The 26,259-nt window shown below is 36.4% G+C and overlaps 1 protein-coding gene across 3 annotated transcripts in view; it reads right to left on the minus strand.

Moving 5' to 3' along the window:
* ATAD1 (ATPase family AAA domain containing 1) overlaps positions 1–26,259 on the minus strand; it is a 35,893-nt gene that overhangs the window by 6,842 nt on the left and 2,792 nt on the right. For all 3 annotated transcript variants that reach the window (XM_084903465.1, XM_084903464.1, XM_084903463.1), the window contains exons 2-8: positions 24,754–24,929; positions 20,212–20,310; positions 18,934–19,054; positions 15,455–15,655; positions 12,143–12,249; positions 7,492–7,581; positions 3,778–3,828 (exon numbers count right to left, since the gene is read on the minus strand). In XM_084903465.1, coding sequence (XP_084759591.1) covers positions 3,778–3,828; positions 7,492–7,581; positions 12,143–12,249; positions 15,455–15,655; positions 18,934–19,054; positions 20,212–20,310; positions 24,754–24,915 — 831 coding nt within the window. In that variant the 5' untranslated portion in view covers positions 24,916–24,929. The remainder of the gene's footprint in view (positions 1–3,777; positions 3,829–7,491; positions 7,582–12,142; positions 12,250–15,454; positions 15,656–18,933; positions 19,055–20,211; positions 20,311–24,753; positions 24,930–26,259) is intronic.

Here is a 26,259-nt window from a genome sequence, read left to right on the forward strand (position 1 = left end):
TAAACCAATATGTATAAAACACACTTAGAAAACAAACACAAAATATACTGCAAAGGAGTAGCCAAATACTCTTCTTAGAAATAAATAATGGCAAGCATATTGGAACAGCATGGAAAGAGAATCACTAACGAGTTTTAACTATAAAAGCTTAAAATTTGAAATCTAATTTTTATTAAGTGTCATTATGACCAGTAAGTCTCAGTAGATATATCATGGTGTGATAGTGAAAAAAAAAAACATTCAAACAATGTTGGAATCACTTCAGTAGCTCTTAAAAGGTCCAAAGTTAATACTTTTCTATAATATAGACAACATACTTAACAAACAACCTGATTTGTTAACAAACAATCTAATTTCTAAAGGTGGGGGTTATTTAAATCTCATGTCCATTACAAAAAAACATATTCCATTGAAATACTCTCACATCCTTTGGTATTCTATTACCTCACCATTAATTCAACACAGTCTTTGCTCTCCAACAGAAGTTTATATAGTCAAACCAATTAAAGGGCTGTATTGGCACATAATAGACTTGGATTAATATAATCATACAAACTGTATATATAGATGAAGAGGGGGAAAAGCAAAGAAAGTTATAATAATTACCATCTATTAAATGATTATGTGTCATTCACTTTAAATATATTATTCTCATTTAATCCTATCAGGTTAAGTATTCTCATATTCATTTTCAGAGGTGAGACCTGGAAAGGTTAAATAAATTGCCCAAGGTCACACCATTGCCAAAGCCAGATTTGAACACAATGTAGCAGAGATCCAGCTATATTTCCCCCCACAGAGCTAACCATTTGTCTTAACATTTACTTTTCCCCATTGATTGCAGTGCTACATTGGCTAGTTACTAAATTCCCATCTGTTTTTGTGGAAGACCCAATGTTAACACATTGTGCACCAGTAGTTTGACTGCTAGCTTTACCCAGTGGCCAGATAAGTTTCTATTGAATGAGTACAAAAATTTTTTTTACAAAGTATCATAAAAAAGATAGTAGCTTGTAAGAACATTTAATAAATAACTTCAAAATGCAATGGGTATTTAAAGTGTGCCTTTAACATTTATGTAAAACACTGTGTAATATGAAAACATGAGAATGCTTGTGATCCGCCGGCAATGTGTTAAGTAAGAAGAGCAAATTTACACAAGGCCAAGAGACTTGGAGTTGAGAGGACATGGGGTCTATTGTCTGCCCTGTAACTGTGACCTCACATGACAGTGTTCTAATTTCTAAAGGTGGGGGTTAAATAAAGAGAAATCTGCCGGGACCGGTTTGGCTCAATGGATAGAGCGTCGGCTTGGGGACTGAAGGGCCCCGGGTTCGATTCCGGTCAAGGGCATGTGCCTTGGTTGCGGGCATATCCCCAGTAGGGGGTGTGCAAGAGGCAGCTGATTGATGACTCTCTCTCATCGATGTTTCTAACTCTATCTCTCTCCCTTCCTCTCTGTACAAAAATCAATAAAATATATTTAAAAAAAAAAAAATAAAGAGAAATCACATATTTTTTATTTAAAAAAAAGTGAACTCAGAAGGTAGGTGGGAGGCAAACAGTAATAATAAGCAAAATAAAAAATAGTAAGCATATAGATAAATCTATATAGGTTTTACTATATAAACAGTAATAATAATAACTTGTGGTAAAGAAACCATGTAAAACTAATATACTAGACAATAAGAAAATGTATTACACAAGTGACATCTACATTAAGGCATTCTGAAATCTTAAAATTATAATATTGAAAAGAGGACACACCTATTGAAGGGTGCCACAAAGAGAATGTGTCACTTCTAAACCAGCAGAGAAAAGGGGAAAAGAGGAATAAAGAATATAAAGGCAACACTAAAGAGCACAGGGTGGGGTGTGTTAGGTGGAAAGTTAAAAAAAAAAAAAAAAAAAAAAAGCATGATACATGGAAAGAATAAATGAATCTAAATTTTTGAGTAATCATAATACAGACTAAACCAGATTGGCAAAAGACAAGATTAGACTATACCAAAAAAAAAAAAAAAAAAAAAAAAAGTGTAGCCCAGTATGGCTCAGTGGTTGAGCACTGACTCATGAACCAGGAGGTCATGGTTTAATTCCAGGGCAGGGCAAGTGCCCAGGATGAGGTTCGATCCCCACTGGGGGGCGTGTAAGAAGTGGCTGGTCAATAATTCTCTCTCATCATTGATGTTTCTATTCCCTCTCTCCCTCTCCTCTCTCTGAAATAAAAAATAATATTTTTTAAAAAAATATATTACAATTAAAAAAACAAAAGCCCCACATTTCTGTACAAAGATAAACATATCTTGTATACCTGAAAAACAGTGAAAGATATTTGAGGATTTTAATCCGTAGTTCAAGTATACCATAATTATTGAGTTACATGATCAGCCAAGAGTTTATTTAATAATTTATATCAAGTTCAAAGCTACATTATTTTCAGCTTTCTTTTTCATTTCTCTCTAAAATGACTTAAGGATATACTAGGTGTACCAGTTAATAATGATAGATTCTGTAATCAAAGAAAACAAGATAATTCTAAGAGAAACATCAAAAGTGCTTTATTCAAAGTAATGTCCATCGCTAGCTACACATTTCCCCATCTTTCAGGTAATTTGTGGATATCGTCCCAATAGACCTTTTCTTGTTTTGAACCATTCACAGACCCAATTTTCCATTTCTTTGTATGTTTTAAAGTGCTGCTCAGAAAATGTGTGTGCCATTGATAGGAACAAGTGGTCATCTGAAGGAGTAAGGTCTGGTGAATACAGTGGGCGGGTTAATACTTTCCAGGCAAGATCTTTAACGTGTCTTTAACTGGTTTTGAAGTGTGTGATGGTGTGTCATCATGAAACAAAATTACTTTGCCATGTCTTCTGGCACATTCTGGTCGTTTCGTGATCAAAACATGGTTCAAATTGATTATTTGTCGTCGGTAGCGATCAGTATTAATGGTTTCACCTAGTTTTAGAAGTTCATACTACACCACACCTTCCTGATCCCACCAAAGGAGAGTATTGTCTTCTTTCCGAAGCAATTTGGCCTTGCAGTCGATGGATCAGCCTCTGATTCTGTGGGTCTGGGATTCTCAAAATAAGTCCACTTTTCATCGCCAGTCACAATTTGATGTAAAAAAGACTTTTGTGCCATTGATGCAACATTTTACTGATGACTTTTTGGTTTTCCATTTGTCTTTGGTTCAGTTGATGTGGCACCTATTTTCCTTCCTTTAAAATCTTTCCCATTGCTTGTAAATGATAGGAAATTGTTTGCTGAGCAATGTTTCATTTTCCTGCAAGTTGTTTTTGAGTTTGACACGCATCTTCATCCAATAATGCTTATAATTGTTGGTCTTCAAACTTTTTTGGTTGACCTGGACGTTCTTTGTCTTTTACATCAAAATCATCACTTTCAAACTGTTTAAACCAGCGTTCACAAGTATCTTGAGATGGAGGATGTTCACCATAAGCTCCCCGAAGTATTCAGCAGCACTTTTCAAAATAATGAATTATAACTTCCTGCAAATGCTGTTTTTATTGGCATGAAAATCGACATTTTTAAGTGTAAAAATATCTATGATGTTAACACCTTCAGCAAATTTGACAGATGAAGTTTTGAAGCTTGTTGTCAATACAACAAAATAGCATATGTATCAAATCGCATATATATCAACATATGTGTAACTTCATCTATTGAAAAAAAATCCGCATTATTAACCAGTACACCTAGTAAACATGCTATTTATAGGCTAGAGAAAAATTGTAATTTTTTACTTACATTTTCATTTTTCAAAATGAGTTTCAGGATTGCTTCTCTTTGTTTTAGAGCCTAAAACAGGATAATTTCCAGTTAGTTTTTTGTTTTTTGTTTTTTTTAAAGGGGGGGATGAGGGGGAAATCAACTAGTTTTCCTAATATTTCTTCCCTGTAAATTACCTGACAATCCCTATAGGAAATGACAGAAACTCTGACAGAGGTCATGGGAACTACTGATTAAAACAAGATCTTGGTTGTCCTACCCAACTATATCTTCTTATTCTGAATCCCTACTGCCTAGCACAGTGTCTGGCAGGAAACATGCCCTTAAATATTTCTTGAGTAGATGACCTATGACTATCAATGACTTTCCTCTATTACTCTGTAAATCTCATTTTCTTCATTTAGAAAACTTCTGAAAACACCACTGCCATAAATTTTTACCAGTAATTGAAGAGATGGCAAGCAAAAACCCTTCAGTTCCTCCATTTCAACATATAACTTCCATTTTTATTAATTTACATGAGTGAATTTTTATTTAGTGATGATAGCACATTCGTTCATATGCCTGCATGCTCTCCCCAACGATGCATCTTACTATTATATCAGAGAATAAAAGGTGGTATAAAATACCTTATATATTGAAAGTATAAATGCTTTTAAGAATCATTATAGCTGAACTCATCCCTATTCCCATAACCACTGGAAAAAAACAGACCTGAGGACAATAAATATAAAAACAAATTACCTGAAAAGCAAAAACTAACCCTGCTGTTTGTGTAATTCAAGGATGTTAAGTATGAGGGTTAACTTGGTGTGTCAGGTGATGTCCAAAAACTATTTTTTTTTATTTTAAAATAAACATTTAACTTGGAGAGGAGTTTTAAGGTAAGGTTAATCATACACTTTGATGTCATAGTTATGCAATAAAAAAAACTACCCTACCTATACTAATAAAAGGGTAATATGCTAATTAGACTGGATAGTCCAGACGTCTTCTGGACGTCCTTCCTGACAAAGCCACAGTGACTGCGAGGGCTGAGGAGGGCCAGCAGCCATGGCAGCCAGCAGTGGCAGCAGCAGTGGGGTGATGGGGGTGGCACCTTCCCGTGATCTGCCAGGTCACCTCCTGCAGAGTGAGGCCAGACTGCAGCTTAGGCAGGGAAGCAGGCCTAAGCCATCAGTAGGACATCCCCTGAGGACTCCTGTAGTGTAAGAGGGGACAGGCCAGGCTGAGGAAACCACCCCCCACAACAGTGCACGAATTCTCGTGCACCAGGCCTCCAGTTCTCTATAAACAGAATGAAAGAGGGTTATAAAATACCAGTTTCTACAATATCAGTCTTCGAATTTATAACAAATTTGTAAATCTATTACGACTCATTTTGATAACTCACAAAATCAATATATTAGACTTATAACGTTAGTCCTGGTCGGTATGGCTCAGTTGGTTGAAGCAACGTCCTGTGCATCTGAAGGTCTCAGATTTGATCCCCAGTCAGGGTGCCTACAGAAGCAACCGAATGATGTTTATTTCTCTATCTCCCCCCCCCCAAGATAAAATAAATAAATATATATATATATATATATATATATATATATATATATATATATATATAAATCTTGGGGGGGGGGGGAATTTAACTTTAGTAGAGTCTACTTTCCATGTTATGTATCCTATGTTCTATTCTACTGTATTCTTTATTTTCTACTGGACTACAAGTAGATATTCTATCAATATACTCTCTGTCTTCAAACCACTGAGGTAAACTAATTAAAAAAAAAAAAAGGTTTGGATATCTAGCTAACAAAATAAAACAGAAATTATGTGTGACATCCAAAGTTTATTAAACCTGGCAGCAGTCTCATGATCTATTTTCCTTGATGCTCTAACAGAAGTACCCCAGAAGTCACAGCTAAACATGAGCTTCGACACAGAAATTTCTTGCCTTTATTCATTTGGGCAGGAAAGCCTTCTCTTACTTCATAATTTCCTACCACCCTTCAATGCCCAGGTGGATTCTGTAAATTTTAATTCTTATTTATTATTTATTTATTTTTTAGAGAGGGGAAAACATTGCTTTGTTATTCCACTTATTAATGCATGCATTGGTTACTTCTCATGTGTACCTTGATGGAGGATCAAAACCACAACCATGGAGTATCTGGACAATGATCTAACCCAGTGGTCGCCAACCTTTCAGACCTCATGAACCACTGGTTGGCGACCGTTGCCTAACTAAATGAGTTACTGGCCAGGGCTAAGTCTGCACATTTCATCAACTCCCCAGACAGAATTATTAGTATTCTTCATCATCTCAGGTCCTCACAGTTCTTTAAACATACCCGTGTATAGTACACTTTGCATTATTTATTTACGTGTCTAACTACACTGCAACACAGAGTTATTTGAGGACAGCAGCTATGTTCCATTCACCAGATTCTTGCGGGGGTCTGACACATCTTAATGCTTAATGAATACTGTCATACAAAGTAAGTGGTAGAGTCTCCTATATCAGGTTAAAAAAATTCTCTTCACTGATTTATCAGGTAGATTTCCTGATAAATTTCCTGATAAATTTATCCAGAGTGGATAAAATTATGCATACGCTCAGAGGTACCAGAGGTTGTAGCCATAGCAAAGCAGAGTAAATTTATAGAGGCTACAAACATCAATCTTTAGGAGACAGGTTTATTGCCACATACAGATCTGCTAAGTTGCAGAATGTAAAGTGGGACAAAGATTATAAGTGAATTATTATTTACTTCAAAATTTAAAAGGAATAAAAGTTCCTCTGAATAGCTATACATGTAAGATGCCGATTGCATAGTACGTATCTTCTGTTACTAACAGTTGTTTTTTTCTTTGATCTAAATTCAGAGAAAATTCAGGTTCTGAATATTCTGTGCAAAAATCAGAGTATCAATAAATTATTATCTACTTGAGGGTACTTCTTAACAAAAGAATGCTAGAAAGAACATAGTACTGCTCTAACCGGTTTGGCTCAGTAAATAGAGCGTCGGCCTGCAGATTGAAGAGTCCCAGGTTCGATTCTGGTCAAGGGCATGTACCTTAGTTGCAGACAAATCCCCAGTGGGGAGTGTGCAGGAGGCAGCTGATAGATATTTCTCTCTCATCAATATTTTTAACTCTCTATCTCTCTCCCTTCCTCTCTGTAAAAAAGTTAATAAAAAAATATATATATATATATATATATATATATAAAAGAATATAGTACTGTTTCAACATATTCCCATTAAGTTAAAGTCTAATATCTTAACTACTGGTTAGCCATTAATCTTATCAAAGGAAAGCGCTTATTACAGCTGCTAATAATTAATCAAATAAATCCTGGTTGTTATCCTGTCAGGACTTCTGAACAGAACAGTTCTTTAACCCCAACCCCTAAAACCAAAACTACAATTTAGACTTTTGTATGTATCTTCCATAGATAACTTGCAACAGTCTAAAGAAAACCACTAACGTATCTAGGCAAACATAAGATAATTACACACATTGAGCAGAAGCAAGTCATATGGATCATAGGAAAGACAGAAAGAAAAGGAAAGCAAGACTAGAAAGAAGAAACAATTATGTGGATTGTTGCCCTACTCTTCCCCTGCCTGTCAGAAATAAATGTTATTTTTTAAAAATCATTCCTTTCTTGAAATCACAGGTAAAGACCTTTAGAAAGTGAATATTTAACTGTTCATAACATCAATCAAAAGCACCTACTGGCTGGTTGATATGAAATCTTGTAGGCATTCTTCTCATTATAGCTGAGTCAAGATCCTGAGGACGGTTAGTCGCTCCCATCACTATGACCTAAATATATAAAGAAAGCAAAGGTATTAAACCCACCAATAATAATGCTTTTAAGCCAGGACCGGTTTGGCTCAATGAATAGAGCGTCGGCTTGGGGACTGAAGGGTGCTGGGTTCGATTCCAGTCAAGGGCATATACCTTGGTTGCGGGCATATCCCCAGTAGGGGGTGTGCAAGAGGCAGCTGATCGATGACTCTCTCTCATTGATGTTTCTAACTTCTATCTCTCTCCCTTCCTCTCTGTACAAAAATCAGTATTCAGTAAGAAACCTGACATTAATCCAGTATGTATTTCTCAAATATTTATACATACAAATTGAAGTTATTCCTAAACAGATCAGGAGATAACAAAGCTGGTAATGTTTTTTTTAATTACTGTATTTATGAAATATGGTTACTCAATTGCTACATGTTGAATAACTAAAAGCCATTTATGTTAAAGCCATTTATATTATAGGAGTATATAGGGGATATTAATAATAATATTAAGGAAAGAATCGTTTCCCCTAAGTCTAAGTATACTGGTAAAAGTAACATTTTCTTCTATATTTCACATCATTATCTCGTGGCATATGTAAGCACTACAGGTGACAGCTTTTCAATACTAGTAATACCTCAAACAATTCAACCTTAAATAAGGGCAACAGAATAAAAGTAAATATCAAAATTCTGGGTAGGATTTTTTAAAAAGATTTTTATTGATTTCAGAGAGGGAGAGGGATATAGAGATAGAAACTTCAATGATGAGAGAGAATCATTGATTGGCTGACTTCTACCCGCCCTCTACTGGGCGTGGGGGTGATGGAACCGGAAACCCAAGTATGTGTCCTTGGCTGGAATCAAACCTGGGACCCTTTAGTCCACGGGCCAATGCTCTATCCACTGAGCCAAACCAGCTAGGGCCTGGGTAGAATTTTTTTTAAAAAATGCTGGTGGCCCTGCCAACTTCTGGGTCAATGTCATTAATTTATAAAGGATGTCGAGATGAAAAATCAACATGAATAAAGACAAAGATATATAAATGTTCGTTTCTGAAGGGCTTCAATATTACCAATACTGTTGATATTTCTGTATAATCTAATAACAGCACACATTAGCTATCCAAAATGAAATTTACTGGTATTTTAATGGCAAGTTTTATTTAATATTATTTTATTTCAGCCTAAGAGGTTTTAGATTTCTGAAATAATTACAAGTCTAACTCCAGACCATGTTGAAAAATCCATTAAATCTTATATTTTACATTTAATTATATTTAAGAGCCAAATTACTTTCAATTAACTGTGAGAGGTTGCCACCTAGAGGGGGAAAATATAAGTACAAATACAAATTTGAGAAATGTTAGTTCTACAAAGCAATATTGCATTTGGGTTAAGAGGTCTTAAAAAAACAAAATATTAATGCTCTTATTTTGTGGTTTGTTTTTACTGCCTATCTACAATTCTATAATTTAATAAGAAAGGTAAATTTCTTACTACATGTAAAACAAAAAAAGTCTTGGAGTGATCAAAAAAACTAATTGCACAAGATAGAGGATGAATATAAGAAAGTACATTTTGAGATACAGTATTAAGTATTTCAAATACTTAAAAGAGAGATATGAAACAAAAAACCCCATAGAAGATGGAATGCTAAAATTAGGATCAAGGAATCCAAATAATTCTAATATAACATGACTAATAAATACCTATAAAATAATAACAAATATTCATGATGAAAAAGCAAGAGTGAATGAAACCACTTTTAGTTTCACTTTAAGCAGCAAATTTTAAGGAGCAATTTTAAGCGTCAAAAACTGGTAGGGAACCTTTACACTTACCATTATATATTGTAAATGAATTAAAATAAAAAATGGCAAACAACAGTAATTTTTTAGCATTTAAGCAACAAAATTAATGCACCTTTAGGTATTTAGTTAAGACTTTTAAAAATCTTTAAGGCAAAATAGCAAGATAAATTTTTTATCATTTCACATTTAAAATAATCAGATCTAAATTTATGCCTCAAAACTTTAGGTCAATGACTATCCTCAAAACACTGTAGTCTTTTATGTCTCATGTCTCTTAAGATGAAGAACATCATTAGTTAACTTGGATTTCTGGTATGGTGTCATTCTACTATTGGGTCGGCAACTAAGTAATTGCGGGTTTCACACACATATGGCTTCAGTTGAATTTTTAGGTTTGCAGACGTAGTACAAATGTAAAACACATTTTGTATTTGATAGTTGGCTATTCAGCTGTTAATCAGTAAAAAAAGTTTTTTGATCTGTTTTGTAGTTTTTGTTTGGCGTTCGTTGAAAAATGGAAAATCAAAAGGAACATTTTCGTCATATTTTGCTTTTTTATTTCCGCAAGGGAAAAACGCATCACAAGCTCATAAAAAGTTATGTGCTGTTTATGGTGACGAAGCCTTAAAAGAACGGCAGTGTCAAAATTGGTTTGCCAAATTTCGTTCTGGTGATTTTTCACTCAAAGATGAAAGACGCTCTGGTCGTCCAGTTGAAGTTGATGAGGCCCTAATCAAAGCAATAATCAATTCGGACTGTCACAGTACAACACGTGAGATTGCAGAGAAGCTTCATGTATCACATACATGCATTGAAAATCACTTAAAACAACTTGGCTATGTTCAAAAACTCGATACATGGGTTCCTCACGAACTGAAAGAATCACAGTTAACGCAACGCATTAGCAGCTGCGATTTGCTAAAGAAACGTAATGAAAATGATCCATTTTTAAAACGACTGATAACTGGCGATGAAAAATGGGTTGTTTACAACAATATCAAGCGGAAAAGATCGTGGAGCAGGCCAGGTGAACCAACTCAAACAACATCAAAAGCTGAGATTCATCAAAAGAAGGTTTTGTTATCAGTTTGGTGGGATTACAAAGGAATTGTCTACTTTGAACTCTTACCACCCAACCGAACGATCAATTCTGATGTCTACATTGAACAACTAACAAAATTAAACAATGCAGTTGAAGAAAAGTGGCCCGAATTGACAAATAGAAAAGGTGTTGTATTCCATCATGACAATGCAAGGCCACACACATCTTTGGTCACTCGGCAAAAATTAATGGAGCTTGGTTGTGATGTTTTGCCACATCCACCATATAGTCCTGACCTTGCACCATCTGATTACTTTTTGTTTCGATCTTTACAAAACTCCTTGAATGGTAAAAATTTCAATAATGATGATGATGTCAAATCGTACCTGATTCAGTTTTTTGCTAATAAAAAACAGAAGTTTTTTGAACGTGGGATTATGATGCTGCCTGAAAGATGGCAAAAGGTCATTGATCAAAATGGGCAATACATTACAGAATAAAGTTATTTAGTTCCATGAAAAAATTGTCTTTGATTTTCTTTAAAAAATCCGCAATTACTTAGCTGCCGACCCAATATTTTTGTTTCATTTGTGGCCATCTCAGACTTATAAAAAGCTATGTGAGGTGTTGAATTCCATCCATAGTCATAGAACAGACAATTTTAGAGAAAGGCTAACTGTTTCAGATAAAAGTATGTTTAAAATTGTTATTCAAATTAATATCAATTTTAATGCTCTCAACACTAAAAAGGTTAAATAAAATGTTGCTGGGGTTAAATAAAAAAGTAACATCCTTATTTGCTCCCTCAAATAAAAATCTGGCATAAGGAAAACAGTAAGCACTATTAGTGTGATCAGAAATCCTGCTTCTGAAAACTGTTTCAGTTGTCTATATCAGAACCAGGCTGTGGAGCTCTGAAGTGCATCTGGAGTATAAAATTCATCCAATAATCGCTCTTTCCACGGCTTTTGAAACTATAATATGATAGGATAGAATATGATAGTAAGCTACTTCCTCTTACATGGCCTAACCTACTCAATTGTCTAAGTACTTTAAATTCTGTTGCTTAGGAGAATACTAGTTTGGAAACCTGTAAACTAGTTCCATTGAAGAGTTTTATCAGAACCAATTATTAATAAAAATGGTGCCAAAACCGGTTTGGCTCAGAGGATAGAGCATCGGCCTGCGGACTGAAAGGTCCCAGGTTCGATTCCGGTCAGGGGCATGTACCTTGGTTTCGGGCACATCCCCGGTGGGGGGTGGGCAGGAGGCAGCTGATCTATGTTTCTCTCTCATCGATGTTTCTAACTCTATCCCTCTCTCTTCCTCTCCGTAAAAAATCAATAAAATACGTATATATTTTTTAAAAAATGGTTTCTGTTACTGTCACCTAAATTCACCTGTTGTGTTTTCTTCTCTTTCTTTTGATCTATGGTAACATGGTGGATAAAGGAGATCCTTTACCCCTCTGTTTACAAAACATACATAAATAATAAAGTATTTACAAAACTCAGATAAATTAATCGACAAACTGCAAAAAAGCTAAAGAAATTAGGCTGAGGCCAGTAGTGAAGACAGTGCAGTAGGGAGTTAAGCAAGGATAAAAACAGACCCAGAGCCACTAGTCACTTCCTCTTTCTTGGCATCATGATCCTAAAAATTCCAAGGAGAGGCTTCACCTGGGATTTTTCTCTTCAACACTGCAACTTTAAGGCACATTTCTTCAAATACCTGGCAACTGTGATCAGTATCCAATCCATCCCAGAGACTCATAAACTGAGCTTTCATCATGGCTGTAGCTTCATGATCAGAACTTGAACGGTTTCGTAGAAAGGAGTCTAGAAAGAAAAGGTCCTGAGTGTTAGAAATTAACTATTATTTACTCTTTATATAATCTCAAATCACTTAACCAAAAGCTAATAACTTCCTGAAAGATTACAAGAAAAAGGGTTACTATGCTTTTTCACACATTATTCTGATATAACAATTTTGGCAAATTATTGGACAAACTAAAAAACACACAATCAATTCACAACCTTCATTTATTTCCTTAAAATACATTTATGCTAACATATATAAAAGAAGTAAAGGATCTGGTACTGAGAGGCTAGAAAAAGATCAAGTAGTGTCTTAAGAGGAAAATCTGTGTAGTTTGGCCATAAATTTCCAGATTATCTGTAACCTTTGTGCTCTTAATTATGGGGTCACAGCCTTTTCCTGGTAATAAATAAAATGACATTAGAAAATGTCAAAACACTATTAAGTGGTAAAATGAAGGACAGAAAATGGTTTAAACCACACAAGCTAGCACACATGTATATGATGTTATACATGGTAAAAAATTAAACAAAATGTAAGTATCTTTGGTTATTGCTCAGTGAAATACTTAAGGACAACTTTAATTTCCTGTTTTGAATTATTTTGTCTTCCAAATTATCTACAATGAACATGAAATGTTCATTTTTTAAAGAAGCGGAGAAGCATTTTCCTCCTAGAATGAAAAAAAACATACATCCTAAGAATAAACAAGACATTAAAAGTAAATCCTGGATTTTCTTATACAGTTCCAATTTTGTATAATCTATCCATTGTTGGACGATGTATCAAACTAGCTCACAAAAAAAAAAAAAAAAAAAAAAGACAATGATAAAATCTAATCATTTAAAGTTATTTATTTTTTAAAGTAAAATTTGTTTTTTAAAGTTAAATTGTTTAAGTTCAGCTGCCTACTTAACCACCACTGTGTGGTGCTTACAAGAGATATACTTAAATATAAGGGCTCAGAATGGTGAAAAGGATGGCAAAAGAGATATGTAAATACTATTTAAAAAGTTGGATAAAGTATTTTTGTAAAAACTTAATGCATATCTGATAAATGTTGCTACAATAATTTTTACATGCTTAAAAAAAAGATCTAGAAACAAACCTTATACCTTTCATAAAAATTAACTCAAAATGCATCACAGATCTAAGTGTAAAACACAATACTATAAAGCTAGAATACAGGAGAAATCTATACAAGGCATGATGATAAGTTTTCACATTCAACACCAAAAACAATCCATCAAAGAAAAAATAGTGAAGTTGGAATCTATTAAAATTAAAAATCTTTCCTTGTGGGAGACACTGTTAAGAGAAAAGCCAAAGTACAGACTGGGGGAAAGTATTTACGAAACATATATTTGACAAAATATACAATAAACTCTTAAAATTAAAAAATAGAAAAACCCAAAAATATCTCATCAGATACCCACCTCACCTCACTAGAGAGGAGATACAGATGGCAAATAAGCATATGAAAAGATGCTCAATAACATGTCATTAAGGAATTGCAAATTAATAGAACAATAAGACACCGCTACAAACTTATTAGAATAGCTAAAATAAATAAAACTTATTGTATAATACAATCCAATTAAACTGCTGAAGAAGATGCAGAACAACAGATTATTTTTATTTATCACTGAAGAAACTGCAAAATGGTATAGCCACTTTGGAAGATAGTTTGGTAGTTTCCTACAAAGCTAAATATAGTTTTACCATAAAATCCAGCAATGATAATGAACATCAACTGTAGAGGGCTGCCTGGGTAGACACATGGGCATTTTCTTTAATTATTGTCAGCTGAACTCAGGGTGTAGGCAGAGCCACGCCCTGGGAACATGCTTCCCCAATAAGGCTGGACATGTTAATCATTTCTGACTTCATAGCAGCCCAGGTGTCGGCAGGGGCGGGAGTAGATATGTAAATCTAGGCCTATAAAAATAAATGCGCTGTGTGGCTCGGGTCTTTGCTACAGCCTCTCCATCAGAGAGGAAGGAAGGCGTCCCACCCAGCTCCCAGCTTTAAATCTATTTCTGCATCTTCTTTCTATTATTTCTCAATCCCTGGCCTCCTCCACTTAGAACCAGTTCATTCATCTCTCTTTCCGCACTGGACACGGAAAGGGAGATCCCTGCCATGTTTGGCCCCTGTCACATCAGGCCCCTACAATCAACAAGAAACCAAAAAACCCTAGCTGGTTTGGCTCAGTGGATAGAGCGTCAGCCTGTGGACTGAAGGGTCCCAGGTTCAATTCTGGTCAAGGGCACATGCTTGGGTTGCAGGCTTGATCCTGTGTTGGGTGTGCAGGAGGCAACCGGTCAATGATTCTCTCTCATCACTGATATGTCTACCTCTCTCTCCGTCTCCCATCCTTTCTGAGATCAATAAAAATATAATTTTAAAAAAATCACCCCATAAACCCAATAATTTACAAGGGAAGAAATCCAAATGACTTATCAACATGTTAAAAGATGCCCAAATTTAACAGTAAGCTGGAAAATTCAAATTAAAATAATAATGAGATAATTTATGTTATTTAAGTTGGCAAAAAGTAATGATAATATCTGACAAAAAAATTTTTAGGGAGTATCTAGGGATACAAACTACAGAAAAATGAAAACAGGTATAACCACTTTGAAGAACTGGTCATCCTCATGCGGTTGAAGATAAACACAGCACACAGCCTAATGTTTCAACTACTAGTTGCTATCTACCCTGGACAAACATATGTGCTTAAGGCAACATGTACATAGATGTCTACTGCATTCTGTTTGTAAGAGAGAAAACACAGAAAAAGCTATCCAGTAGGATAATGAACAGACACATTCTGCAACACAGAAAAATATGCATAGCATAATAGGATGGTTATCGCTTTTGCTTTTAATAATTTGGCATAAAAATTGTCAAAAACTCAATTTGGCCCAGCTGGCATGGCTCCATGGTTGAGCATCAACCTGTGAACCAGGAGATCATGGTTCGATACCAGTCAGGGTGCATGCTTGGGTTCGATACCCAGTGGGGGGAAGGGGGGCGTGTAGAAGGCAGCTGATCACTGATTCTCTCTCATCACTGAAGTTTCTATCTTCCCCTCCCTTCATCTCTGAAATCAATAAAAATATATTGAAAAAACACCCCACAAAAACAAAACTCAATTTGGTCATCTAAATACCAACCTTAACTATGGCATTTTAAAATGCTCCCATAAAAAACATAGCATACCTATTTCATCTATAAAGATGATGGAAGGCTGTAGCTTTATGGCAAGAGAAAAAACTGCAGCAGCTAATTTCTGAGATTCTCCATACCACTTATCTGTCAGTGTTGAAGGCTGAAGGTTAATAAATCGACAGCCTGCTTCTTTGGCTGTAGCCTTGGCAATCAACGTTTTACCACAGCCTGGAGGCCCATAGAGAAGAACACCTGGAAATAAACATGTACTTTTATTATTTCCTTTAAGAGAACAAGATACTTGCTTTAGTTTGTGATAATCAACATTATATTAATTCTAGCCAAAGTAAAATTTTTCCCAACATTCACTTGTTTTTATTCATATTTTTTAATAGTAGAAAAGGAAGAAGCCATATTCTATATTCAATATCAGTGATGACAAGTATTTTGGATTATAGCATCTTGTGCCTCCTCTCTTCAATAAAAATGTCCAGTCAGGTAATGTTCACTTTTTGACCTGGGTGATAATTACATAAGTGTTAGCGTTATAATTACTCATTCAACTATTTTATCCCCATTTCCTTATATATGTTACATTCCACTAATCATATTTTCTCATCTGGCATGTTATCAGTGATTCTAGCAGTATTATTTAAAAGGGGCATTTTTTTCTGCCTGCTGGTATGGCTCAGTAGATGAGCGTCGACCTATGAACCAGGAGGTCACGGTTCAATTCCAGGTCAGGGCACATGCCCGGGTTGCAGGCCCAATTCCCAATAGGCATTACATTTAAGGATGCAGTTATAAGTTCCCTACTAGGGATGGAGCCCATAATGCAGGCATGTAAACTGACTAGGAATTGAATGATGACCTCCTGGTTCATAGGTTAATGCTCAACCACTGAGCCACAACACAGCTGGGCATCTCACTCAATTGTTAAGTTCCAAGACTTTCAAAGTAATTACTAACAAAGGACAAGGAAACATTTCCCTTAAAAATAAGGTGTACTTAATAATTAAGTGGAAATAATTAAAAGGAAAAAAGTCGCTAGAATTGTGAAACAACAAAAAAGAAAATCTTATTGTACACTTGAAGCCTACATAATTTTATTAACCAATGTTGCTCCAATAAATTTAATTTTTTTTAAAAGTCTTATCTTGAAAACAAAACAAAACAAAACAAAAAACCACCACATTGGGACTTTGGATTTTTTTTTTTAACCTTGATTTTCCCAATTTCCATTTACTTGGAAATAATAAATGAGTTTGAAATAAAAGGCCCTGACTGGTTTAGCTCAGTGGATAGAGTGTTGGCCTGCACACTGAGGGTTCCCAGATTCGATTCCAGTCAGGGGCATGTGCCTGGTTTGCGGGCTCATCCCCAGTGGGAGATGTTCAGGAGGCAGCTGATCAATGTTTCTTTCTCATCGATGTTTCTAACTCTCTCTCCCTTCCTCTCTGTAAAAAAATCAATAAAATATATATAATTTTTAAAGAAATAAAAGGATTATTTTGCAATGTTAACATCATCTAAATTTGGGAAACTAAAGAATGAGCAATTAATATCTAAAACCTATTCACACTGCTGTTAGCCACCCAATCCCAATTCATCACTCTGAACCCAGCAATGGAGCAGTCAGAGAAGCTGCATCAGACCTACATGGAGGAGTTAAGGAAATTACCTGAGAGCACAAAGGGAAGTATGTTATCCCAGAGCTCTAATCTTTAAATACCTGTACTCTAGGAGAATGAGAGAACATCCCACTAAGAGAATAAATGTGTTAAATACATTAAGAAAAACACACACAAAAAGAATGAGCAATTAGCCGAAACCGGTTTGGCTCAGTGGTAGAGCGTCGGTCTGTGGACTGAAAGGTCCCGGGTTCGATTCCAGTCAGGGGCATGTACATTGGTTGAGGGCAAATCCCCAGTAGGGGGTGTGCAAGAGGCAGCTGGTCAATGTTTCTCTCTCATTGACATTTCTAGCTCTCTATCTCTCTCCCTTCCTCTCTGTAAAATATCAATTAAATATATATTAAAAAAAAAAAAAAAAAGAACGAGCAATTAAGAGAGAAACCAAGATGGTGGCATAGGTAAACACCTAAACTGCTGCCTCGCACAGCAATTTCAAAACTACAACTATTGTAAAAGACAAAACGTCTATCATCCAAAACCACAGGAAAGCTGGCTGAGTGGAAGTTCTACAACTAGAAGGAAAGAGAAAAAGATCATTGAGATGTGCCCAAGCACTGAAAAGCTGAGGTACCAAGGCACACGAATTGGGCTGGGGGCAGGCAACTAGGTGGGTGCACTGCTTTTTTCAAGCCGAAGGGAGACAAGCTCCTGATTACTCTGAACTCCAGTTTCTGGGGAGATGCTGGAGACCCAAACTCCTATGGGAAGAAGCTGGACTGTCTGCCATCAGGTCGAAAAGTGAAGGCGGCTTTTTTGCAGAGGTATGCACAGGAATAATTGTTTTCTGCGCTGGGGCATGGGATGCAGGGACTTGGAAACATGGAAATGCAGAGATGGCTGACTAGCAGCCATCACTGTTTGCCACGCTCTAGCCTAGTGACAATCTACAAATCCACCCAAGCTCCACACAGTGGCTTTTGCATATAAATGACCTGCCCTATCACAGCTTAACCTAACTGCAGCTCTGGCCAGACAGCTACAAAACCTCCAGACCCAAGCAAAGAGGAGAAAACTGTAGCTCCTGCTGGGTCGCCTCAGAAAGTAGCTGACATGCACCCCATTGGAGATCCAGAAGCTAGAGTATCTAGTGGTCAGTGTGAGATGACACCAGATTTCAACTACTCACATCCTTAAGTGATACATTCAAGAGGCAGAATCAGTGAGCACCAAAGCCCCACTGAAACATGTCCTGCCCCATAAGTATGTCTCCAGCACAGCACTTCTTCCGTTATAAACACAGTGGGTCCTCACAGCCAATTGGCCTGGGGGTCAATTCCTCCCAGTGACACCAACAACAATCAAGACTTAACTACAACAAGGCTGTACACACAGACCACAAAGGGGTACATCAAGAGTGTCCACCTCAGATAACTGGGAGGCCAACCCACTGGGCCATATAGGACACCTAGCATACAAAGCCACCCTACCAAGCAGGGAAGCAGCGAAAATGCAGAAACAAAGAAACAGAACACAAACAAAAGAAATGGAAGAAAACAAACGACTGGATATAGAGTTCAAAACCACGGTTATAAGGTTTTTCAAGAACTGGGATGAGTGTCCTATGGATGAGGTAAGGGCAGGGGTGGGGTGGGAACCGGGTGAAGGGGAGCAATGGGGGGGGAAAAGAGGAACAATTATAATAATTTGAATAGATTTATTAAATTAAAACACACACACACACACACACACACACACACAGAATGAGCAATTATATGAAAACTTAGTTTACTGGATCTCAGCATTCTCTCAAAATATCTAACTTCAAATCCACCAATTCTGTAATGACAAAGTTTCAATGGTTCTAAGATTTTTAATGCTGTAGCAAATATACTTTACCTTTCGGAGGCTGCAGAAGCCTAGAATTTTCAAACAAATGCTTCTTTTTGATAGGTAAGATGACAGTATCTTTCAGATCCGTAATGACATCATCTAAACCTGCTATATCACTCCAAGTAACCTGGTAAAAAGTAAGATCAACATGAATTTTACAACTGATGTTTACTCACCGAAGTAAAAAAAAATTCCACCAGCCCTAGCTGATTTGGCTCAGTGGATAGTGTTGTTGGCCTGCGGACCAAAAGGTCCCTGGTTCAGTTCCAGTAAAGCGCACATGCCCAGGTTGTGGGTTCGATCCCCAAAAGGGGGCGTGCATGAGGCAGCCAATCAATGACTGATTTTTTTTCCTCTCATCATTAATTTTTCTCTCTCCCTCTCCCTTCCTCTCTATGAAATCAATAAAAAATATATATTTTTTAAAATTTCCCCCAAATTGCCGAAACCGGTTTGGCTCAGTGGTAGAGCGTCGGTCTGCGGACTGAAAGGTCCCAGGTTCGATTCCGGTCAAGGGCATGTACACTGGTTGCGGGCACATCCCCAGTGGGGGGTGGTGCAAGAGGCAGCTGGTCGATGTTTCTCTTTCATCGACGTTTCTAGCTCTCTATCTCTCTCCCTTCCTCTCTGTAAAAAATCAATAAAATATATAATAATAATAAAAAATTTTCCCCCAAATGGCAACATTTATTCTGATAATTACACAAAATAATAAAAGATTAAAATTACATATTAATGGGGGTAAAGACATTTCGTAGTAATAATGAAATTAAAGTAGTGTGACACTGCAAAAAGGAATTTAATACCCAACTACCTACTATTAAAAAAAACAACAACACTAGCTCTGGCACTCAAAACTCTGCAGGGACTTTAAAAGCTGAATTCACCCTACCGAGAAGACTGACAACCAGCTCAGTTAATTCAGCACTGTTGATCCGGAAGGGCTCACCAGAAGTGTACCTAATTCATATACTAGTATGATGCTGTCAAGCATAATAGGAGTGAATTTTAGAAAAAAGGCTTATACCACCCAAATGGACTTCTGAATTTTATTAACTGAAAGTAAAATAGTATTAAAACTTATCTTTATAAATAGTAAATAGTGAACAAATACTTTCAAAATAGACACAGTTTGCCCAGACAGCATGGATCAGTCTGTGAGTACCACTATGCTGAATGCTGTGATTCCTCCTACAGAATCATCAGACCTAGTATGGCCCTTGGGACCACTGACACAAATTCTAGACCCCTCCAAAAATATTAAATAAAATTAAAGGTACATACATGCATGTTAAGAGGATCTACAAGATGAGCAGCAATACTCATTTCATATTCTGAAAGCTTCACATTTTTCACACCAATTTGCTTCATTAACTTCTCCGCCTGGGGGGAAAAGAGGGACAAGCAACCTTCTTTAGTTTGATTTTTAGACACTGGCACTTCAAAAGAGGCATCTGTGAAATATAAAAGGCAATAAACAGATACACAAGAATTTTCCAGGAATATTCTAGGCCCCTTGACCTCATCCTGGCCTGTTGTAAGTCCTTAGGTAAAGAAAAATTTGAGGGTCTACTCCACAGAAACAAGAACAATTTAAACCAGCTTGTGAAAAATGAGGGGAAGTGAGAAAATAGAATACATAATTAAAGATATATATACAGGGCCTCACACTGCTTCAATGAGACTCTAAGGTCCAACTTGACATCTCGTTCCTAGTAGGAGGATCATGATAAGTACAGATGAAACCTCAAGATGAAAGACTGAGGAATTAAGAATATCAAAAAAACTGGAATTTATTTAAATTAACAGAATATCTAAAAACAGGTACCTAACTTCCTTCAAATTACTCAAGTATCGACAATAGGTGTTCAAATATATCTAATTTTAAACTGTTCTGAGATGCTCTCCCATAATGTCAATTCCTGATGGTAGGTAACCAGTTAAACATTTACTGAGTGTGCCAAATATTATGTCAAAATACCACAGGTAGATTAACTCATTGAATCCTCAGAGTGAGCCTATGGGATAGACACAATTTTTCCCCATAATGAAAAAAGAAACTGAAATTTAGCTCAGACTAAGTAATTGTCTTAGATTAAAAGTGAGCCAATGAAAGAGGCAATATACCAATCCTGGCAGTCCAACACTAGAACCCATACTCTAACCACCAAACATATTACCTTGGTTTCCCCAATTATATGATAAAAGTTTATGATCACTAAGGAGTCTTAAATAATCTATAAATAATATTCAAATTTCAAGTAAGTTAACATTTTTAGAAATGATGGTGCTCTGCTAAGTCATGAATTTACCTAAATTTTTGTTACATTTTCCTAAAACACTTGTGATTATATAAAATCTTGATGTTTGTCAGGGGTATTGCTGTTCTACAAGGAAATCCAAATCACACAGCATTCTAGTTATAGAGTGGTTAAAGGATTAGTATAAATGTGTGTTGATCATGTCGTAGTAATAACAGCACTCTTTAAAGTGCTATGAATCAATGTGCTTCAGAGAAACCAAAATGGCAGCATAGGTAAACACCTGAACTACTGCCTCGCACAACAACTTCAAAACTACAACTAAAAGACAAAATGGACATCATCCAGAACCACAGGAAGGCTGGCAGAGTGGAAATTCTACAACTAGAAGGAAAGAGAAAAACACACTGAGACTCAGAGGAGCTGCGGAAGTACAGAGGTATGGAGGATGGAAAAGGACCAGTGAACATTCCTGGATCTAACACAGAGGAGAGTGAACCGATTGACTTTTTATCCTTGTTTTTGGATGATATTTTCTGGCAAAATTTGACAGAGAAAACCAACCTCCGGGCCCACCAATTGCATTTAGCAAAGCCCAACTCCTACATACAATGCTAAAAATTTCAAGGATGCCACAATGGAAGAAATGAAGGCTTTTCTTGGACTGAGGATCTATATGGAATACTTATGTATAAAGCCGAGCTATCAGGATTATTGGACAAATGAAGGCTCTGACTTTGTTGGGTTTACTCCCGGATTTCAAAATGTTATAACTCGAGACAGATTTTGGCCCTTTGGAGTTTTTTACACATAATTGATATTGATAAGACAGATAGAATATATAAAGTTAGGCCTTTCTTAGAAGTCTGATCCCCAAGTTTCTCCACTTCTATCTGCCAAAGCAACATTTGAGCCTAGATGAGGGGATGATCCCGACAAAAAACCGTTTGGCCATAAAGCAGTATACCAAGGATAAGCCCACCAAGTGGGGCTCAAGTCTTTCCTTCTCTGTGAAGGTGGGACTGGCTACAGTTTTAATGCAGAAATCTACACTGGTGCTGTATCAATGCCTATAAAAGACTTGGGCGCAGTAGGAAATATAGTCATTCGTCTCCAGACCTCATGTGCAATGGAAAATAAATCTCATGTGCTTGTCATGGAACAGTTCTACAACTCTGTAACCCTTGCTAAATATGCACTGTCAGAATTACACATAGGAATTGTGGGAACCTGCAGCAAAACAGGAAGCAGTTTCCTAAGTCGCTGAAAGTGTAAAAAAAACTTACTAGGGGTGACAGTCGCTATCTATGTCAAGAAAGTGTAACATGTTTAGTTTGGCAGGATAGAAAGCCCATCACATTTATTTTGAATTATCACAATCCAGCCCAAAATGTAGTAATAAACAGAAGAAATAAAGATGAATGTGCAAGAAATACAGATGCCACAGCTGATGAAGGACTATAATAAATATATAGATGGCTGTGACAAAAATGACCAGATGACCTGCCTTCACTGGTCTCGTCATCATTACCACTGGCCCTGGCGGCTTTTCATAAAATTTTTTATGTGGGCCAGTTATAATTCTTATATCTTGTATGCTTCAAAGCAGCAAGCTGCTTCAAAAAAAAAAAGCTAGTTTATTTCATCATATATATTCAGAAACTGTGCCTGAAACTTATTTGTGAATACAGGACATCAGCCCACCACCACCCACAAAAGGAACCCTGCCCTCAACGGATAACCCCAGGCAATCATTTTCCTGAGATTCCCCCTGGGACATCGTCTAATCATATCTGTGTTGTGTGCATGGAAAAGCACTCCAGGTACAACAAGCAAAATCCTGGAGTGTCTTACAAAGACAATCCATACAAAAAGGTGAAGAGCAACATCTGGTGCTCACTTTGTAAGAAGTACCTCTGTGTGAGACAAGGCTCATCCTGCTGGTGGAATATTGGCGCTGGATGAAAGGCAGACCTATTTTCTACAATGTCTCCAAGTTCCATCTTATTCTAACCACTTGTTTCCATGTAACTAACATTTTTCTATATCATGTTGATTTTTTCACTTTAATGCTCAGGAGCCCAGGTATAGGGGACAGTTAGGTTCAGGGCCTCAGGTCTGGTAGGGTTAATGTTTAGATTTTACTTTTATTATAGTAGCTTAAAAAACAAAAAAGGGTGAGATGTATAGGGCCCCTGGGAAGGCAAATGGACATTTCTTTAAATTGTCAGCTGAGTCCAAGGCATTGGCAGAGTCATGTCCCCGGTTACACCCAAGAAGGTGGGGGTGTTATTCAGTTGATTTACCTTTGTCCAGGTGTCGGCCGGCAGGGGTGAGTCTAGATATGTAAATCCAGTAATGCTAGGACTTACTTAAGAATGCAAATAAGCTGCTTTGATCCTATAAAATAAACCTGCTGCATGGCTCCATAATAGAGAATGGCGGCCCACCTAGCTCCCAGCTTTATAAATCTATTTCTACATCTTGCTCTCTTTCTTTAATTTCTTAATCCCCAGCTCCTCCACTCAGCAATCGGACTGTTTCCTTTTCTGTGATGGACGCGGAAAAGAGAGAAACCTCTGCAGCAGGCAGAAGCGGTTAGGGGCAATCAGGAAGGCAGGCAGGCAAGTAGTTGGGAGCCAGTAGTCCTGGATTGTGAGGGATGTCCCAGATTGGAGAGGGTGCAGACTGGGCTGAGAGACACCCTCCCCCGTGTACAAATATTGTGCACCAGGTCTCTAGCATACAATAAACAGTAATTATAAAAGTATAGTTTTCACTGATTTAAGAGCTATGCATAGCATTGTGAAATAGTAATTTCTTTGCATCCCATTTTCTCATACCAGCCTACAGCATTTGAAAGAACAAGATTTATTCATCTTTTATCCTTGGCACCAAGCATTTGCTAGAAGCTCAATAAAGATTTATTGAATGCAATGGGATAAAAATTCACGGAAGAAATCTAAAAATTCATAAATAAAACATCTTGCCCCCAAGCAGCAAGAAAAATTTGAAAGACTCCTTGAAGGTTTTGTTTTTTAAAGAAAAACAGGAACCAAAACAAATATATCATAATAATGAGAAAAGGACCACAAGAGGCAATAGGTGAAAAATAAAATTATAACTTATATTAACATTTTTAAAGCAATTCTTTAATTAGAAATTAGTGTAGTTTATAAATTTATGACTGAATACTTGTCAGTATTCTCCACATTTCAAATGTCAAACAAAGCAAAATATACACCTTATTAAAGATAAATTTTGTTTAACCTGTTATGTTTACATAGATTCCTTTGGAAATAAATAGCTGATATAAAATAATATAATGAGAATGTTCAAAACCAAATGCTATATTTTTATTCTTCATAATTTTCTGTTCAAAAGTTGCTTATATATCAAAAAGTATTGGAGAAAATTATTTTTAGGAATAACAAAATATGACAAAAACATTTTAATGTCAATCTTACAGAATTTCTCTTTAACTTATAATTCTACTACATCCTTAGCCTTATGGAAAAATATTTGTTAACTACCAAAAAATGATCTACAAATATTTTGCTCATACCTGTTTCTGAGCTTCTACTTTTTGCTTTCTGGTTGGATCAATTGCATCTACCATCCATTTGATTGTAAAGTATGTTACTGCACCAAATATTGTCAAACGGAAAATTAATCCAACAACTTCATTCCGACTCAAGGGACGAGAAAAGGCTTCAGCATGTACCATCTTGACAGTTAACCCTTAAAAAACAAATAGAAATTTTAATAAATAATAACTAGTCATAAAAACTGGGAGGCTGGTAAGAACCTTATATTGAGCAACAAGAATTGCTAGTCAAATTCAACATTACCTATCTTTAAAAAGTGTTTTGTTTTAAGGAGAAATGGATTTTTAAATATTAGGTAAACACACACACTTTAAGCTCCCCTTGGAAACTAAAGGGACGAATTAGAAACTGAGGTTAACTTACTAGAATTTTTAATGAACTTCCCTAAAAGCTTATATAATTTAAGTAGAGAATAATTATACTTGAAAAATACAATAAATATCTTTGTTTTTTATTCTTCAAACAGCTTTAAAATAACTATAATTTCAGAGTCTAGAAAAATAATGACTATAACGCTAATCTAACTATAGAAAGGCAGCACAAAAATGAAATACTTTAATGTGAGAATTTCTTCCATTAAGTATAATGTAAACCAGATAATTTTTGAGTAAAATTCAAATTGTGAGCTCACTACTTCCTAATATTTACTTTTAAAGGTCCTCAGGGCCTGCTTAAATTTAAACATGCCATTTCCTTAATAAGTGTCAATTTTTAAGCTATATATACTATTGTTTCCTACAACCCAGCTAAATCTGAAGCAACAGAATCTTCAAATATTTTTGAACCACAAAAAATACAGCCCAAACCCAGGAGGGTGGGGTCAATGGACCTATTTTTACTTGTATCTCTGAACAGTTACATCAGTCATAGCCAGGCTTACTAGTACAGAAGGCATGCACACCCGTCAAAGGCAATGCCTACCCAGAAGAATATCCTTGGGGACAATGTGACTATCACATTTTGGGAGATGGGATCTCAGCTTCAAATAACGCTTTATACCCTCATAGCACAGAAATGTGCTGAGTGCTATATGGCCAGGGGGGAAAATACAAAGAGAATATATATTTTGCACTCATGTGAAAGGGAACAAATCAGAATTTGTACAAATGGCTCAGCCGCAGGTAAAAATTAGGTAATGCAAGTCGTTCCAGCTCTAAAAATTATTTCTCTTCTCATCATCACTATTCAATTAAAAATCCACTTCATGTCGCTCCCTCTAAAATAGTGCCCATGCCGAAGCCGGTTTGGCTCAGTGGTAGAGCGTCGGTCTGCGGACTGAAAGGTCCCAGGTTCGATTCCGGTTAAGGGCATGTACCTTGGTTGCGGGCACATCCCCGGTAGGGGGTGTGCAGGAGGCAGCTGGTCGATGTTTCTCTCTCATCGACGTTTCTAGCTCTCTATCTCTCTCCCTTCCTCTCTGTAAAAAAATCAATAAAATATATTAAATAAATAAATAAATAAAA

Source organism: Pipistrellus hanaki (assembly GCF_964339955.1).
Source record: "Pipistrellus hanaki genome assembly, chromosome: 14".
NCBI lineage: Eukaryota > Metazoa > Chordata > Mammalia > Chiroptera > Vespertilionidae > Pipistrellus > Pipistrellus hanaki.